We start from the raw sequence: 18,778 nt of genomic DNA on the forward strand, positions 1-18,778 counted from the left end.
CCTCACCTCTACGCTACGGCGCAGTATTTTCTCTTGCTCTCTCTCTCACTATCTCTTTTCTGTATCTCTCGGAAATCAGACTGGAGTTCAGAGCACTTTCACTACCTTTTATGAGGTAGAGTGTGATGTCATAGATGGGGGCAGGGCTAGTCAACTTTCTACCCACCCACCCACCTGTGCTGAGGGAGCTACGCTTGAGACCGGAAGCAGTGATTCCTCGACGGTGAGTAACCTCCTGTCTCATCTATATCTTTTAACTCTATAGATCTCGGGGTGGAGGGGAAAAAACATGAGAATGGGGATTTTTTTACTTAGTTTGGTTGGGGTTTTTTTGTTTTAATTAACCACAGGGCTCACAGAATGAATTGCATGTGTCTGACCTGCAGAAAATAATTTCCTTCCTGTTCTGAACTCCTAGAGTTAATGACATCCATAAAGCAATGATCATGTTTCTTTGCAGAGGTGGCCCGTTTACTGCTGGTTAAGCTGATCCTTCAGTGTTTAACTTGCATCGTGACAAGGCAGACTCTGGTCCCCTTGAACACAATTGCTAAACTTCCACTAATTTAATTACAGTAGTGCTGGGCCATAATTTTTCTAAAGAACTTTGGGATTAAAGATAGATGGTGTTGTTTGTTTATTTATCATTATTATCTGTGGATTATCCTTGTTTATACAGAGTGGGATTTTGATTTTCTGTGTTCTCTGTTACTGTTTTTATTTGCTTTATCCAGAATGTTTATGAAGCTATGTATTTGCAATAAGCCAATTATAAGACCTATTTTATAGGTGAAACAAAATTCAAAAGTAAATTGAGAAAGATGTAAAATTAAGCAGGAAAACCCCAGAAGATGTAACTGAGATTTAACCTTTGATATTATAAATCAAAGCATTTGGTTTTTACTGTGGTAAAAGCTTGAGATGGGCAGGGATGCTGCTAACCAAATTTCTTGGTGTTTTTCTTGTGTTAGTACCTAAACATTACTATTTTACTTTAAAGCACTGTTCCTGTAACCTATTTCCCTTGTCCCCAAGTATTACTGCTTCACTGTTTTAATATCCCTCAGCATTTTAAAAAAGACAAGATGGACTACGAAGATCTTCTTTTCTGCTTTCTGCCTCTTGGGTATCTATTAAAGCTGTCAAGATGTCAAAGCTCTCATACTAAAGGGCAGAAGAAAGATCATATGAAGATTTTGGCCCTTAGGAATACCACAAATCTCACTGTTCTTATTCATTCAAAGCTCTTTACCAGCTCCATGTGGGGTCTTGTCATATCTCAGTGAAAGGCACAAAAAGGCAGGAATGCATACTCTATAAATGAAAGACAGAGAGAGTGCAATCACAGCCTTTTCAGCAGAGGTGGTCCATAGCCTGATTGATGAAGTACTTCTATTTTCAGGTGACTACGTGCCTTTGAGGAATTGGGTATAGGATGCGGACCATTCCATCTTCTAGTCAGTGGCATGGATTGGGGATTGGTCAGTAGTGATGGATAGATATTCCTCCCTGATGACTCAGTGATGCTCTTTGTATAGGAAATGTATAGGAAATATGCATGAAACTCTGGGGCAATGAAAGTCTTGTTTATAAAGCTACCAAAACTTTCACTAATGACTGTTTCCCTTCCTGTCACAGAGAAAAATAAGGACAAATAATATAAAAATTGGCTTCCTGAGTGGTGGAAGCCTCTCTACCTTTGAATAATGTGTGCAAGGAGTTTTATTACTACTGCTTATTCCTTTAGTGAATCAAACATTGAAATGTCCAAATATTTCTTTGCAAAGCCAAGAGCTTGTCTAGCAAATTTAGATTTCCTAGCAAACCAATAGGAAATGAAAAGCAGGTTAGTCAATCCCTAATGTTTCACTGGGAAAACTTTATCGGAATTGCTGTTGCTAAAGACAATTTGAGGTATGTTCTTTCCAGGGGCGAACGCTTCGAGGTAAAATTTAATTTAGATCCAAAGCATATCCTTTGCTGATGAGTTTACAAAATTGCCTTTGCATGTAATTATTTTTGCATAATTCAGGAGGCTGTAATTTTTGCACAGAATTAGTAAAACATAAGGACCAACTGTATAGTGCCCCTAATCTCACTTCAATGATATGAAAGCAATTTGGTGGCATGCAGAGGGAAACTCTATGTTGGGAACAGGAAATCAGAATTGGTATCATTCAGTAATTATGGTGAATTAGAGATAGCAGTCAGCACTGAAGGGGTATTGTGGAACAGAGATGTCAGTGGATTATTTCAAATCTAGATAAATTTGTCTCTAAGTATATCTTATGAGAAAATTAGCAGTTGGCTGACTTAGGTGTAGGGGAGAATTTGTGAGGGAATGATATTCAAAATAACATTAACCGTTGTGAAAATTAGCCCGGAATATGCCTGTGCCAAATCTAATGGAACATTTTAGTCCATGCAATCCCAGGATGTGAGTTTACCTGAGTAACTTTACACTGGGAGAATAAATAGCTTAATTTTACGTTTACTGAGCTAATTCCCTTGTTAAATTATTTTACAGGCAGCTATGATTAAAAAATGCACAGATTCCTGTGTTTTACTGTTTTAGCTTAATTGTATATTCGGTCAGTTGCAATGTTTGCTTTTGCTGTATATTATTTACATGTTCATAAATTAAAGTAAAATATAATAAGGCCTAGAATTCAGCTGATTTTATTAGGTGTGCAATATGAAAACTATTAAAGCAAATAGCTGAGCAACTCCCAATATATGTTAATTTAAACAAATCTTCATAAGTGCTTTATAAACAGAAAGTTACTTTATGATAAGGCATACTTGCAAACTGCATTGTGTTACGTTTGCAAGCACATTGTGTATAACTGACTCAAAACGAAACCAGTAACTAGCATATTTATACCTATATATTTAAGGAGGCCAGCATTTAAATTACAGGTTTGTTCCTCATTCAGACTAGCAAGGTGTGAGCAATACTTTCATGGTGTAAGGTCATATATAGGGATCTAACGTTTTTTCAGTGTTATTAAGATGGCTATGTAAAATTCCCAAATTTTCTGTATTTGCCAGGTTGATTTCTCTTACAAGTTGAATTAAAACTTTGTGGGTTGGTTCTTACCTTCTTTTTCTATATGAAAAGTGAGGGAGAGCTGTGAAATGCACCATCTGTTTGCAAATGGTGTCAGCTGGCAGATAGATGCTTATCACCCTGCCCTCTCCTACTGCAGTTTTAGGCTGGTATTAACACCATTGACTCAAAATGAATTACTTTTGATTTAATCTTACTTAAGCAAAAGAAGTCACAATGATAGTGCACAGCAGTATCGAGGACTCTTCGTGTTGATTTAAATTGCAATGCTTTTAAACTTTGACCTCAACTCATTTGAATTGTCAACAAAAATGCTCAGTAGCACTTGCACTAAGTATAGTGGTTGGAGGAAACTAGGACTGCCTAAACATGCTGGACTTTCTCTTTCAGGGACAGTTGCATCTCAAAGACATTAAACATGATTCTGCTCAAACATAATCCTTTGGATTTTTATCTGTCCAATCTGAGTGAATCAAAACAAACACAATGGTTTACCCTTGTAAAAATGGAAAAAGAAGTAAATATTATTACTTCCCTTTTGCAAATAAGAATACTGAGCCATACTCAGGGCCAAAGAGATCTTTAGAATCATAAGTTTCAAGCACTTCATCCTCCTTTAAGGCTTAGATAATTTGCAAGACCAGAATTTCTCTGTCTTCCATTCTATACTCCAATTTCCACTCCAGATGGCCAAAAACTAATTAACTAACAAAATAAATAACAATATAAGAGGAGAAAGAGTTCATTGTAGATGTATGGTTTAAAAAAGAGTTGGAAAGAAATCTTGCAGTAACAGTGGGAACTTACCCCACTGAAGTTGTGCAGAAGATGAGTAGACCTATGGTGTAATTAAAACTGAGCATTTTATTATTCAGAAAGGTTTTACTTGAATTATGAAGAGTTTTTGGCTACTCATTCATCTAGCCAAGTGTAAACATCTGCATCTCAGATGTTCACTCCAGGCTTCCTTTATAATTAGCAGAGATCAATTGCCATTTCTAGAGAGTAGATACTCTTGTTTCAGGCAGACACTGATGACTGATTAGATTAGTAACATCTTAAAACTACTACAAAAACATGGATGGGCAGGTGAATTAAACCATGTATCCAGACAAGCATGGAAGAAGAAGGCTTAGCCTTGGGGGTCTATTGAGGATGTGTATTCATATGGAAGTGATGTAAACTTTCTGTGAACTTAGCTGGAGAAAGGAAGCTGCCTGATTCATTCTGGACAGGAATATTTAAATTGTTTTCTAAGTAGCATTTATCTATATAAAGTAGCTGTCTTGAAGCCCCATCTTGTTAGCTACTGTAGGTTGGAGAGATTGTTTTGTAGTGTGTGGGTTTCCCCCATATGACACTTATGGGGATCAAAAGAGAAGAACTAAGGAAAATTAATTCAAAAAATAGTCAGTAAGCTTGAATTCTTGACCTACTGGGTCAGATCCAAGGACAGGGTTTTTGGAAGATGTTGAGTATCTCTGCCCAGATTCACTGTGCTTTAGGATTCTAATGCAATTTAGGATCTCCAAGTCTAATTAAAAAGAAGAGATGCTCCCTATAAATTCAGCTTGTGAAAGATCTCAAGTGCTCTATTGTTCCTGGTCATCTCCACCAAGTACAGAAGGAGCCTGAAATGCCTAGGTCCAGCACCTGGAATTAGGTAGGATGTGTGCAGGATAGCACTTAATTTATAGAAATGGAAACTTAAAACCCCACTTAGGTCACCACCTCCATGTTTTTTATGAGTAGCACTCATAAAAGCAGCCCTTATTTATCTTGCCTGCATTCTAGAGAAATTTTCAATTATAGACATATGAAAAAGTGCTTCTGGGGGTTCCAGTGCCACCAGCTATGAAAAGTTTTTGGATGCTGACTAATATTAAAAGATACTCAGTCACAATTTTTAGCTGATGCCAAGTAAATGCAAACACGTCTATAGATAATCATGACTAATGAACAATATTAAAGTTAATACCTTTGTAAGAAAAGAGTCAGTTCAAATGCTTTTCCATTTCTCCATTCTCCTAAACAACAGCTGAGTTTATACCTTCATCTCCTTTACATAAATTCTGGATTAGATGGAAAACTTGGAGATGTGGTTGAATTAGTTTGGTTTTGTGTAGGGAAGATTGTCCTGAGGTGAAAAGCACAGAAACCATTTGGGTTATGTGAATCACTGAAGCTGTAAGTACTTCTGTGTTTGTTCCTTGGGGAAAATACTATCTAAAGCACTGAATGGCAAAAGAAAACAGAGATCAAGTAGATCAGAATTTCCTAACACAAATATTTTTAAGAGAATAATATAGGACCTAACCAATTTGAGTGAGATATTAGGTATTTGTCAATAATTGATGATATTGTTTCTTCCCTTCTAAAGCTTCTCAATTTTTCCCTTTGCATAAGACACTTGCTCTTGTAACAGTGAAAATGAAATCAATGACATGTGTACTACTCTTTTAAGATACATTTGCATGTATACAGATAGAAGGCTAAAGAGAAATATTTTTGCCTTCAACTACCTAACAGAATGTAAAGAATCAGATCCAGACTTGCCAGAGGAAGGGCAACAAACAGAAGTTTAACATGGAAAATTCCAGTTAGATAGAAGGAAATAAGTTTTACCTTAGGGCTAGTGAAATTCAAGTGGAGGATGGAGGTCTCTAGTCCAGAGATGTGGGAGATTATCCGTCCTTGTGCATCTCTGAATTTGAGCAAAACCCGGAACAGTCTAATCTAACTCAGTTTGTTTTGAACAGGGCATTGGACTAGATGACTTCAAAAAGTTTTTTTTATTCTGAAGTATTATATTATTATATTAATATTTTCATAATAAAATCTGAGTAATATAACTGAACCTTTACAATTCAGAGCAAGATTTTACTCATTCCAATTCATTCTTTGCTGTCATCTTTGATTGTTTGCTTGTGAATTGCAACAGCTTTTGCAAGTGTTTCTGTTTTGTTCTGGTTTCATTTGTTTGCAGTCTCCAGTAATTCTTAGCTGTTTTGAATGTTTTTATGTAACGTTCAGTGTTAGCTAAAGTTAAAAATGTAATAAGCAAATTCATTCACAAATTTCATAGTTAGTAATTGACACAGAAAAAAAACTTTTAGTACAGAACACTTAGTGAATATTATTTAACCATTGATTGTGTTGGTCAAGCAAATAGAACAGTTAATTGTGAATAATGTATTTGGAATAAAATGCTAGCATTTCCTTTACAAATTATTTGTCATATATTATTAAGCTAGCTCTTTCAGTGCTGGGAAAAGCTGAAATGGGGCTCTATCTTGAAGGCTACTGTAGAGATTCAATTTTGTTACTTTATTTCATTGCATAGTGTTGTAAAGTCCTGGAAAGTGCTCTGGGAATCTGAGAAAGGAATGTTTTCACAGACTGAGTTGAGCAACAGTGCAAGGACCCTCAACTCCAAGGAAACAAAAGACTTTTAGCACCTCAGAAATTATCAATACCTTGAGCAGTTGAGCCCTTTATTTGCTTCTATGAGACATTAAATATACATGAACAATAACAGGCAAACTTTATCTTGCATTCTACAAGAGGATTTTGGTTTATTCATTTTGACTCCCTTTGATGCATTGTTTCCAGGCCCTTTCCTGAGAAAAGCCAGCTATCTTCAAAGTGTCTTTGTGCTGACCTGGGCAAGTATAACTTTAGAGATAGGAAGCTAGCTGAAGGAGCAAATTTGCCTCAAAATGTGACAGATCCTCACAGTTGAAGACATTGAGATAACTCACATGGAGATACCATTCTGACACTTTTACAAATGCAAACAGAAGTTGGGAAAATATCACATTTCTCAGCATTGCAGTCTGAAACCCTGCATTATGATGCTTTTCTTTTTGTTTGCATTGTGACAAAATCATGAGGAATAGCAGGAGATAACACATCCTCATGTAAAGAATATAGTGTTTCGATGCTGTATTGATTTTTTTTCCATCCAAAGTCTCCTGTGATTTATCACTGAGTACAATTTCCAGCCAACCAGACTTGATTTGGACTCTCTTCAGGTAAGACTGTAAGAAAGACATGATTTTCTTGTTATTGTACCTGTTCTGTAGATAAAGAACAGTAGGTTTGCATCCAGAACTCAATTTGAAAGAGCACTAGATTATTTTGGACTTTTAAAAATGATAGCTATGTGCAAATTACATACAAACCAGAACAGAAGTCAGGAGGAGGGAGATCAGTTGCACAGACTAGTTGGGTATCCTGTATTTCCTCTTTCAGATTTAACTGCAGTTGGATATGACAGTGGAAATTTGTACTGAGATGCTTTTAACAGAGTCCTGTCTGAGCTTTTCTATCTGTGACATCAGGTTCAGACAATGCCACATCTTGTGTAGACTTCTGGCATACAAATCCCTGTGTAAAATGGTGTATACAGTCCTGGTGATACAGAGACCATTTAAATACAATTTTGTATTAATGACTTTTTATTGGAACTAATACTGAGCTTCAGAAGACTTCTTGCTCTAATCTTCTTCAGTAAACCTGCTGGTAATATAGTTTGAGTTAGCCTATCCTGTCAAATATAGTTTGGACTTCATCTCCGTTATAGATCTGATCTTCTCCTTGAAGATAAGGTAAAAGCCTATCTTCAAATCAGTCAGATAAAAATCTCTTTCCCGTTAATCATCCAAGGCAACCATGTAAATTAAACACGTTTTAAAATGGCAAAATTCCATAGTAGACAGATAGATACCCATAGTTGGTATAGCTCTGTGCTTTCTTGTTGTCCTGTGAGACGGCAGCCTTTATTAAATACAACCAAATGGGCTTGGGAATCCCCAAAAGTTAATTAAAAACAATGATGATGAAGACAGTTATTCAGTGGATTGGTCAGCTATAAAACACAGCTACCCTCAGAATGAATTAAATATTCAACATGTAGAAAGGACTAAGTTAATTGCAATCAAATGTGAAAACAAATAGCTAGGAAAAGAAGAATATAGAACTATTTTCTCTACATAGCATTTTTTAACACAATTGTTACCACATTGCATTTCAAATTATAACATTTGGTTTGGTTTAGAATTTCAAATATATAAGAGTTTTCTCATAATATACCCATATCTAGCAAAAACTTTATACATATTCCCAAGTGCCTGATTAAAGTCCAGCTTCAGCCAATGCATAGCATTGCTGACTCCTACAGCATATACCACCTACCATAGGGATGAGTGCACCTGAATAGCAAATAGGCCATTCTTGCATTGGCTGTCACTAATAGCATCATTTTGTGCATTAAATGTGCCACAGAAATGTAAGACATAAGTATTATGAATAAGATCTTTTTCTTACATATATCTTACATACATATGTAGGACTGGATTTAATATTAAGCACAGCTGAGAGGAAAATGTTCTGTTGCATAAGAATGTAATCTGGGAAAATGGTATTTCTGATTCACTGTCCAGATTCATAATTGTTTCATGTACCCTTAGTTGCTCCAAGGGCTGTTAATAGCGTTTTGGTTTGTGATAACAGCAGCTGTAGTTAAAAGTGAAAGTATGAACTTGCTTTGAAAAGGAGAAGCAGAAGCAGGGAATGCACCCTGAATTCACAAATAGCCTTGAGGGCTACCTTAAGGTAGCCTAAATTACCTGCTAAAGGCATGCAAATCAAGTCTTGGCTGAGTGTTCAAAGGCTTGCAGGCTCTTTTTCAACCTGTTAAGTGACAATACTTCTTCCCAATCTGTACGAAGTAAACCAGACTAAACTCAATTTAGCAGTAATTACTAATACTCTTTTTTTGCATTCATGCATTTCAAGGCCAATATGGGCCATTCTGCATAACTGATTCATAGGCTTCCTGAATTGATGCAAATTAAAAATGTCCAATAGTTATACGTAAACTGTACATATTAAGCAAAAACATCCAACATTGATTTCACCATTTCTAGAGGTGGAATCAGTGTTTCATGAGTTCTTGTTATTTATTAATACCACTGCTAAAAAATTTGAGCTCAGTAATAACTAAAATGATCGACTTCACCTTTCAGCCATTAAGTTTTGTTATAACTGCCTAATGTGTTGAACTTGGAATACTATCATTTTTCTGTTGCTAGGTACTTGCTGATTTTGAGCAACTAATTTTTTAATCATTCATTTTATTCATGGAAGAAACAGAGTTGACTGAATCTTTACCATAAAAGATGTTTTTTGCTCTTGGAATTCTTTAAATTCTTACCAGTTCCTCAGTATTTTTCTTGCATTGAGAAGAGGACTCAGTATTCCTTAACTGTGGACACACAATAATCTGAATATGATAATTTAACCTATTTTATCAATGTTCTTCTTTTTGTATACTCAAGGAGTGATTGCTTAGATGAAAGAATTAGAATAGAATAAAGTTCTTATTGTATAAGTAGGTATCATCTGCTATAAAGTTAAAACTGAAATCTACATCTCTGACTCTTGCCAACTTAGTAGATATCAAACACACCCCTTCTGTATGACTTACTGCTTTCCCAGTTGTTACATTATCTGCAAATTTCATCAGTTAAGTGACTTTTTTTTCCAGGTTTTTAACAGAAATATTAACATTGTGAAGCTGACAAAACAGTATCTCCAAGAGTCCACTGCAAAAGTCACTCTTGAGCAGTGATTTTTTTGTGTATACATACTTTGGGAAACCTAGCTGCTAGATAATTTGGAATCATTCTGTATGTGCCATGTTAATTTCATATCAGCTGAGTTTTTAAACAAACTGTTACATAGTACCAAACAAAACACCTTTCAAAGTTCCAAACATATAGAATAATAGAATAGTTAGGGTTGGAAAGGACCTTAAGATCATCTAGATCCAACCCCCTGCCATGGGCAGAGACACCCCACACTAAACCATGTCACCCATGATGACACAATTATTTTAAGCAATCCAAAGTTTTATCACGCCAAAATATGATGTAGTTTACTCTGAAAATATTTGTGCCCACAAAACCATTTGATTACCATTAACTGTATTTCTTTCCTCTCTTTATATATGGAATCTGTAATAGCATTGCACAATGTTTGTCATGTATATGGGAGTGTTGTCAGCTGAACTGGTCTATAATTTCATAGGTCATTCTGTTTATGCTGCTCACATATTCCAGACTAGGATCTACAATTATTTTGATGTCTTTCTCTGCTTTCCAATGTGTATTAAAATCAACAATAATATAGAACATTCTCAAACAACTACCTTTTGTAAAACTACCTAGACTATATATTTGCTCACAGGACATATAGATTTTTTTTCCTTATTTCTCTTTTTGTGGTTTATTTATGATTATAAATATCAAGGTATCTCTGGAAATTAAATCTCCTTTCTAAAAACTGTGGTATAATTCTTGCCCATTAAAGTGATGTAACAATGCAGGGAGAACATCTCTTTTCATTTGCTTGCTGTTAAGGAGAAAAATTTCCATCTTTCTCCTCTCCCATTTCTTTAGCTATTTTGGTATTGTAGTTGTTGGTTATTTTACTTAGATTACATGTGTATGTAAAAGAAGCAACAAATTCTGATTGTCAGAAGATTCTGGAAAATTCCACATATATTGCAAGAAAAGTGCAGCACAGCTTAAGAGCAGATCAGAAACTCCTCAAAGCTTTAAGGATTTGGGGGGAGGGAAAAACCCTGAAATTATCTTCTTGGCAGATAATAGGCTCTCCTGCTCCAGTGTTCTACCCTTGCATTTACTAATTGCAAAGTTAGCTTGTAAAAAAATCCTTTTTCATTATTTTCTGAGTGATTTATGCCTTCCCTGGGTAGATGGCAGTTTTAACTTGGGTAAGCAACCGGCTCCAGTGCAGTGATTTTTAGATTCTTCATGAATTTTGAATTTTCCCCAGCATTCTGGGTTCACTGAGTTTTATGGGCCAATAACCTGAATTTATCTCTTATGTTTAAGAAGGATGTTTTTTTCTAAATGGAGGCAAACGTATTTGTGAAGGAATCTAAGTAGTGGAACACAATTACTTTGTGTAGCAAGTCAAAGGCTGTGTTATATTCATAATTCCCTAAGCATTACTAGGGAGTGAAGTACTGTACTGTGCAATAATTTCCTAGTAGTACTTTTATTTGAAATGTTAATTTTCCTTTTTTTTTTTTATTTATTATTAACATTATCTGTTAGGAAAAGTGTGTGTTTCTGTGCCCAGATTTTGTAGGGAATTAACGCACTAAGGGCTTGATTCACTGCTGCCTCATTCCAGCTTTATGCCACCGTAGCTCCGCTGATTACAAAGCATAGCTTAAAACTGAAGTCACACAGTGCTGTAGTAAGATCTAAATGTTAATTGAAATGAGGTTCATAGAGTTTAATTCTTCTTTACTGAGCCACAACAGAGGCAAGAGGCACCTGAAGAGCTTAGGTAGCTAAATTGGGCATATGGGATGGCTACCCACAGATTTTGGGGAAAAATATTAGCTTACAATATGGAGGTTTTATGTCTCTTTTCTGATATCAAGATTTGAAAGTATTTTATACTATGAATAGACTTAAAGAGCAAAGACTAAGCATCTACATGTTATAATGTGATTAATAATGGTGAAAATAGGGGTTCTTATCTACTGTAACAGCAGATTGAACTAGAGATAATTCAGATGGCATCAAAATCTGTAATGTGGTTTTCTAAGACATCATTGCAATCCACATCCAATCCTGCAGAAGTACATGCTTCTGTACAGCCTTATCAATATACTCCATAAAATTACTAATGTGTTTAAAGGTGTAGATTGCACCCTTTGTATGGTTTTAAGCATTTCATTTCAGTGCTGCCTCAGTTCAAAATGCTGCCTTTAATCATTGTGTTCCTTAATATATGCCCCATGTGAAACAGCTACCAGAACTCTTTTCATAAAGAAACTCTGGAAAATATGAGGCTATTAGAAGCCTTCAACAAGTAGAATCAGGAATGTGCAATATAGGCTTGATCCAGTCTGTTTATCCACATTGATTATGAAGGAAATGCTATGTGACAGTATCACTTTAAATTCAATATCAATCCACCAGTGTTTCAAAAAGAATCATTTAACAATGAATAATGCTTGATTGTAGATCTCTGCAGTAAATTAGAATATCCTAATTTAATAGAGTATGATCTGTTATTTGCCAACAAACATACAGATTGCCTTATAAATCATGCAGTAGTGTGGTTATAGAATAACACTATACTGAATTATATTTCATTACTCCCTATTGAACAGTCATGTTTCTGTCATATAATGTAATTTTCTGTCTTTCAACTTAGTTTCCTAACAGAAAATACAAATTAGTCCTGAAGAAAAATATTTACCGGGGGTAGGCAATTAACTATTCATTTCAGGGAATGGCACCAAGTACGTGAAAATCATTAAAATGCTCTTTCTTTTTCATCTCACTGTATGTAGCTGTTTATGTATTTAATGAATCATAATGAGTATAAGGCCACAGCTGAGGAAATAAAAAAGAATAGGTAAGTCTATAGATTTATGTGTTCCAGAAACAAGTTTTCTGTAATGATAATTCTTGTTCACATCAATCACTGGTGCTTCAGAAAGAGGTTTCTCCTGAACTCTTCTTCTGTTAATGACTAAAAATACTGGAGGTGAAGTATATGTTTTTGTTATTGCCTTATGATTATTTATCCTGGGTGCCTTGCTTAGCATGCATGTTAAAGGATCATACATTCCCAAAATATGGAGCAGGAAAGGTTTGGATGGAGACAGGCCTTATATACTGAATAAAAATAGTGAAGAACTTATTGAGAAAGTGGGGTGGAATTAAAGAAGTAAAATAATATTACATCCAAAATATTTCCTACAGATTAGGAAAGACTTATAGAAATTTGAGGCAGCTTCCATGGTATAACTGAAAGGCTTTATCACAGAAAAATATATCCCACAATTCCAATATTGTGGGAAGGGATCATTGAACATCCTAAATAGTAACCTGGGTTGCTACAGTATTTAAGAGCATATTTTTAGCACCTCCTAATTTGAAGATATGAAGCTGATTTTGGCAAGTGCCTAATTCACATTTTGGAACACTGAGACATTGCTTTGGATGTCCCATTATCAGCTTAAATCCTTTTGAAAACATTGGCCACTCTTATGTACTTGATTTCAGTGTATGATGGAAGCTTCCTGACTGGAAGTCCCAGTAGTTTGAAATTCAACAGGTTCTTAAGGCCTCTTACATCCAGAAGAACCTCAGGCAGCCTCGTGCATGGGAGAAATGCAAAGGTGTATGTAAAAAAAACCTGCTAATCATAAAGTAAGATTCCTTGTGAATATAAGTAGCTCACATATTACAGGAGCTACAAGAACCTGCTGTTAACTGTTTCATCTTTTTGTTTCTGTAGGGGTTTCAAAATCTCCTTTCATCTTTTCAAATGGGATTCTCTAACAAGCTCACACTGTTCCTGTAGACATCATTGGGGTGTGATCCTGGGCTAAACAGGAATAATTAGAACAAACCTGAACGCTTGGGAAAAATACCCATTGACCTGTTTTGTGGTTTCTGACCTAAAGGTTTTGGTGAGAAGAAACTTTTCTTTGTGAAAGAAGAAGGAACTTCTTCACCTGTAGAAAAATAATCAACAAAAAGATAACCCAGACATAAGCTTTTCCTTTAAATTATTAACAAATTTAATGTGAGGTACTAGTCTTACCTTTACAGTTTGATGCATGTTTGTTGACGGTGCTTGCTACTGCAAGCTCCTTGATTAATCCTGAGGGAGAGGATTCGTTTCATCTTTAACAAGATCAGAGAGCATCCAGATTTGAGTCAGGAAATGATCCAACAATCCAGTTGTGGAGTTAACCTTGCTCTATTTCATTTTCTTTTCTGTTTATAGCTGGACAGTGCCACTTCTCTCATCCAGGCAGCTAAAAATCTGATGAACGCTGTGGTCCTTACAGTGAAAGCATCATATGTGGCATCTACTAAATATCAGAAGGTCTATGGTACTGCTGCAGTGAACTCACCAGTTGTATCTTGGAAGATGAAGGCCCCTGAGAAGAAACCTCTAGTAAAGAGAGAAAAACCAGAAGAATATCAGACAAGAGTGAGAAGAGGGTCCCAGAAGAAACATATTTCCCCTGTACAGGCCTTAAGTGAATTTAAAGCTATGGATTCATTCTAAACCACTAAGCTTTACCAGGAGGGTTTTATATTCTTTTTGTATGCATACCTGCCGACTTGTATGCGTCTGGCATGGGGTGGGGGGAAACCGTGTCAATTTGCATGCAACCTGAGACTATTGAAGTAACTAACTTTCTGCAATGCCAAAATTTAGGGCATTCTCTTCTGATGTGGAAAGGATTTATTCCAAGCTTCCTTTTTAAACTATAGCATTAAATTGGCCAATGAATTTGCATTATGGGGGTAAATGTGGGTTAAATAATAAATTCAAGTCTAAACCCAGAAATTTTTATGCATGCAAGAAACATTAGGTTGGCAGGTATATTAAGTGAAAAACAATGGAATTGTAATGGTAGACCATAAAGCTTGTATTGCTTCTGTTCCAGTGCAAAAATGTACTAGCCAATATGCTTAAATGTGTGGCCCAATAATTAAATGATATAACTTTTAAGTCATCTTCATTATAGTATGTGAATTTTTAAAACAGATACAAACTAATTCATCTTAAAAAGGCTTCTTTTAAACCATATTTTGTTCTTTATATTCTAGTAGTGTTATGATTGATCACATTTCAGTTAATCCCATTAATATAACCAGAGGTTTACTTTTGCCAATTGAATTCCTTATGGTGGAGTATGAAGCACAATATGGTGATTGACATTGCCTTTTATATTATGATTATTATTATGATGATGATTATTATAATATTAGTAATAGAAGACCTGGTGGTGGAATGTTTAGAGACACGGAGACTGACAGTGTGAGAATTTAGAGGCAAATATGTAGGTGTAGCTTGGATTACAGGTATCTGACACACCATTGTAACCACTAACTCAATAAACTCATTTAATCTTGGAATCCTCAATATGGCTTGTCTCTTTTAATACACAGATGTGTCCTGCATCATCGTTGATGTATGCAGTGATTAATTTTGCCTCATGCTTCCTTTTTTTCCTTTTGCACTTAGAATCAAAGAATCATAAAATAGTTAGGGTTGGAAAGGACCTTAAGATCATTTATTTCCAGCCCCTGTGCCATGGGCAGGGACACTTCACACTAGATCAAGGCTTTGTCCAACCTGGCCTTGAACACTGCTAACAACGAAGCATTTGCCACTTCTTTGGGCAACCTGTGCCAGTGTCTCACCACCCTCACAGTAAAGAACTTGTTCCTTATATCTAACCTGAGCTTCCCCTGTGTAAGTTTAAACCCATTATATTTATTTTTTTATGTTTTATTACCAGGCTAGCCAAACATGGTCAGTGGGTCAAAACCAGAATTTAAATCTAAGACCGATTTAAGCCTCAATACATAAGAGATGTATGTGTGTTTTGGGATTAGGTTAATTTGTTTAAATTAATGGCATAAAAATAGTCCAATTTATTGACTTTATAAGATTGGGATCACAGAATCTTGGAAATCTATATTGTGCCACACTATAGACTTGTATGAAGACCACAATGCAAAGAAATGCAGTATCTGCTTTTATTCTCTTTTAGCCCCAACAGTTGTCTCAACTGCAGAGATTTTATTATTGTTATGAAAAAGGTCTTGGTATATATGAAAATAAAACAATAGCCAGAATTTATATATATATATATATATATAATATATAAATATATATATATATTATATATATATATAATGAAATACTAACAAGAGAACATTCATAACCTCATAGGCGATTTGAAGCACTGTGATAAACAGTGAGGTATACTGTAAGTGACATGTACAACTCTTACAGTTTTCAAGATATATTTGGATACTTGTCTCATATACACTGATTATTCCTCAGAATAGCAAATTACCAAATTTGTTCTGTTGCCCTCCTACACAGTCTATATAAAGAAATTTACTCTCAGGCCTTTTAGAGGATTACTATTTTTGCTTTGTTTAGTTGTACTCTATAATAAAAAGGTTCTTCAATCAGAACTGGTGACTGTACACATAATGAAAATACATTGGAAGATATGGGAAAGTCCTTGAAGAGCTTTCTCTATAATGCCCTGTAGTCTGACATAGACTTGTACCAACACCTAAAAGTAATTGGGATCTTTACAAATGAAATTACAGAGGCAAAAGATGGATAGTGAGTTTAAAGGAAAAATAGCAAATAGCAGACAAATAAAATTGTCCTGGTGTGATGCATGGAAAAATTAAGATAGACAAGTGGCCACAAGTAGAAGTACTAGCCCTTCTGAAGAAGTGTTTAGATCTAAAATTATGATGAACTAACTGAACAGTTGTTTTAAAATTATGTTGCTGCTATAAGAGACATTTCAAAGTTAGAAATGTTTAGAAGAAAGCATATAGACAAAGACAGTTATGAACATGTCTTCTAGAGTATCTGATGATTAAGACTTTATGGCTAAAAAAGAAGTATGTAATAGAAGGAATCTCATATCAATCACTCAGTCAAAACAATGATGTCTGCAAAATGCCAAGCAAAATTAGAGTCTGCGAAGGTAAAACCAAGGATCATATCAGGCAACTTAGTTCATGTGAATTAGAGTCCTACTTTAGGACAGATCATTTAACTTTTGAAGAGGTCTATCTGTGCTTTAAACATCTTTATGATAGCACGATAAAATTTAGTATTCATAAATTAAAAGTAATGCATATGAAAACAAGAACCAAAAATCAATGAGAATATACTAGTTCAGTGTACTGGACATGTATTATGCATACTGTTCAATATATGGAACAGTATACATAACATGCATTACATGAGCCTAGCTCATGTAGTAAAGCCAACAGAATGTTAAGATTGTTGAGAAGAGGTTTAATAGAGCCAAAAGAAAATATTGGATGATACTATACATCAGGGATGTGCCTATGTTTGGATACCCCATACAGTTTTATCAGCTCATCTGAAAGAAGAAATGGTGTGCAGTGGAGATGTGCATGGACACACAAGGATTACTAAATCTGGAACTGCTTTTATACAAGGAGAGTCTAAATAAGGTAAGAGCCTCCAGTTTCTTCAGGGTCATCAACACTATGAGATGGCTAAATAAGGAACATGTAATCACAGGTCTTTATAATGCAAAAATTAGGTGTGACACAATGATTTATCAAACAAGTTCAATACTGTAAAAAAATACATAAGTTAATCATGGAATTCATTTTCCCCACATCACAGTTGCCACAATGATAAAAATTACACTGATTACACCAACAAAGAATTCATCCCACAGACTGTGTCTCAAAACCTTGCAGATCTTAAAGTTCTAGAAGACCTTTAAGTTCAATATAAAGTGTAGGCATAAAATAGCATGTGTGTGGTTTTTAAATGATCACTACAGCCAGTCCTTGGTTGGGGTAAAGAACTCATCACCAGCATAGTGTAATGGAGAATTGTTGGACCTTCGATCAGAAAGCCACATCTGTTTCACATGACTTGTAAGCTTGGTTCACAAGCCAAACTTACAGGTATCATACATATGCCTGTATACATAAAACCTTGAACATTTTCTCTTCAAATGACACCTACAATGCAAAAGAAGCAATTACATTGCTGTTTCGAGAAATTACAATTATCTGTTTTTAAATAACTATTTGCTTCCAGCAAATGAATGTACAGCAAGTGACTGGTTTGAAGATCAGCATGCAGGTTAGATAGGCATCCCTGAACTAGAATCATAGAATAGTTAGGGTTGGAAAGGACTTCAAGATCATCTGGTTCCCCTTAGTGAAGCCATGCTGGCTGTCACCAAGCACCTTGTTGTTTTTCATGTGCCTTAGCATGCCTTCCAGGAGAAGCTGCTCCAAGATTTTGCCAGGCGTGGAGGTGAGACTGACTGCTCTGTAATCCCCTGGGTCATCCATTTTCCCTTTCTTGAAAATGTGGGTTACATTTCCCTTTTTCCAGTTGTCAGGAACTTCACCTGACTGCCATGATTTTTCAAATATAATGGACACCATATTATTACAAAGTAATAGAGGCTCTAGATGGGATAAAGAAATGGAACCTGAGTGTAGTAAAATAAGAAGACAGAACTTCCATCTCCCTTTCTTATCCTTAATCCCCAAGCATCTCAATTACATCATTAAACTTATACATGAGTTTAAGTGCTTGGCTGCATATAAATGATAGTATTCATATGCTTATAAGCTGGGGATAAAGCTCTGCGCAGATTCACTTTGATCCCATATTTTTCTTGCTAGTGTGTCCTTAGAGTGTGAAATAACAATCAATAGTTCAGTTCTTTTACATTTTAAAAAGAGGTGAGCCAGGTGTGGAAATGCAGTGGGAAATTATCCCACAAAGACTAATGTACTGGGTGGATATTTTTGTATCTAGTGCATTGGTTTAGATCTCCACATGAAAGATGCCCAAAACAAGTTTCCTGTGTCTCTATGAGTCCTGAGTTTAATACAGAGAATGCACATTTATAGGCTTAAAATTACATTTTTACATACTAAAACATGGATTTCAGTGGGATTTTCATGCAAAAATCAAGTGAGGGTTTGGATTTTTTAAAATTAATCCCACAGTGAACCTAAACTAAAAGATTATGATGGAAATTAGGCAATGTATCTCCTTTTACTCCATTTATAAATATGCCGT

General features: G+C 35.4%; 1 protein-coding gene across 2 annotated transcripts in view; it reads left to right on the forward strand.

The window, feature by feature from the left end:
- The window catches only part of CTNNA2 (catenin alpha 2), a 499,450-nt gene extending 484,377 nt beyond the window's left edge, over window positions 1-15,073 (forward strand). The window contains exons 18-19 of one of the 2 annotated variants that reach the window (XM_034064746.1): window positions 80-223; window positions 13,922-15,073. In XM_034064746.1, the coding sequence (XP_033920637.1) occupies window positions 80-223; window positions 13,922-14,209 (432 nt within the window). In that variant the 3' untranslated portion in view covers window positions 14,210-15,073. The remainder of the gene's footprint in view (window positions 1-79; window positions 224-13,921) is intronic. The other variant, XM_034064747.1, reaches the window with a different exon arrangement.
- Window positions 15,074-18,778: the final 3,705 nt, after the last annotated feature.

The sequence above is a fragment of the Melopsittacus undulatus genome, chromosome 7 (genome assembly GCF_012275295.1).
Source record: "Melopsittacus undulatus isolate bMelUnd1 chromosome 7, bMelUnd1.mat.Z, whole genome shotgun sequence".
NCBI classification, from domain to species: Eukaryota; Metazoa; Chordata; class Aves; order Psittaciformes; family Psittaculidae; genus Melopsittacus; species Melopsittacus undulatus.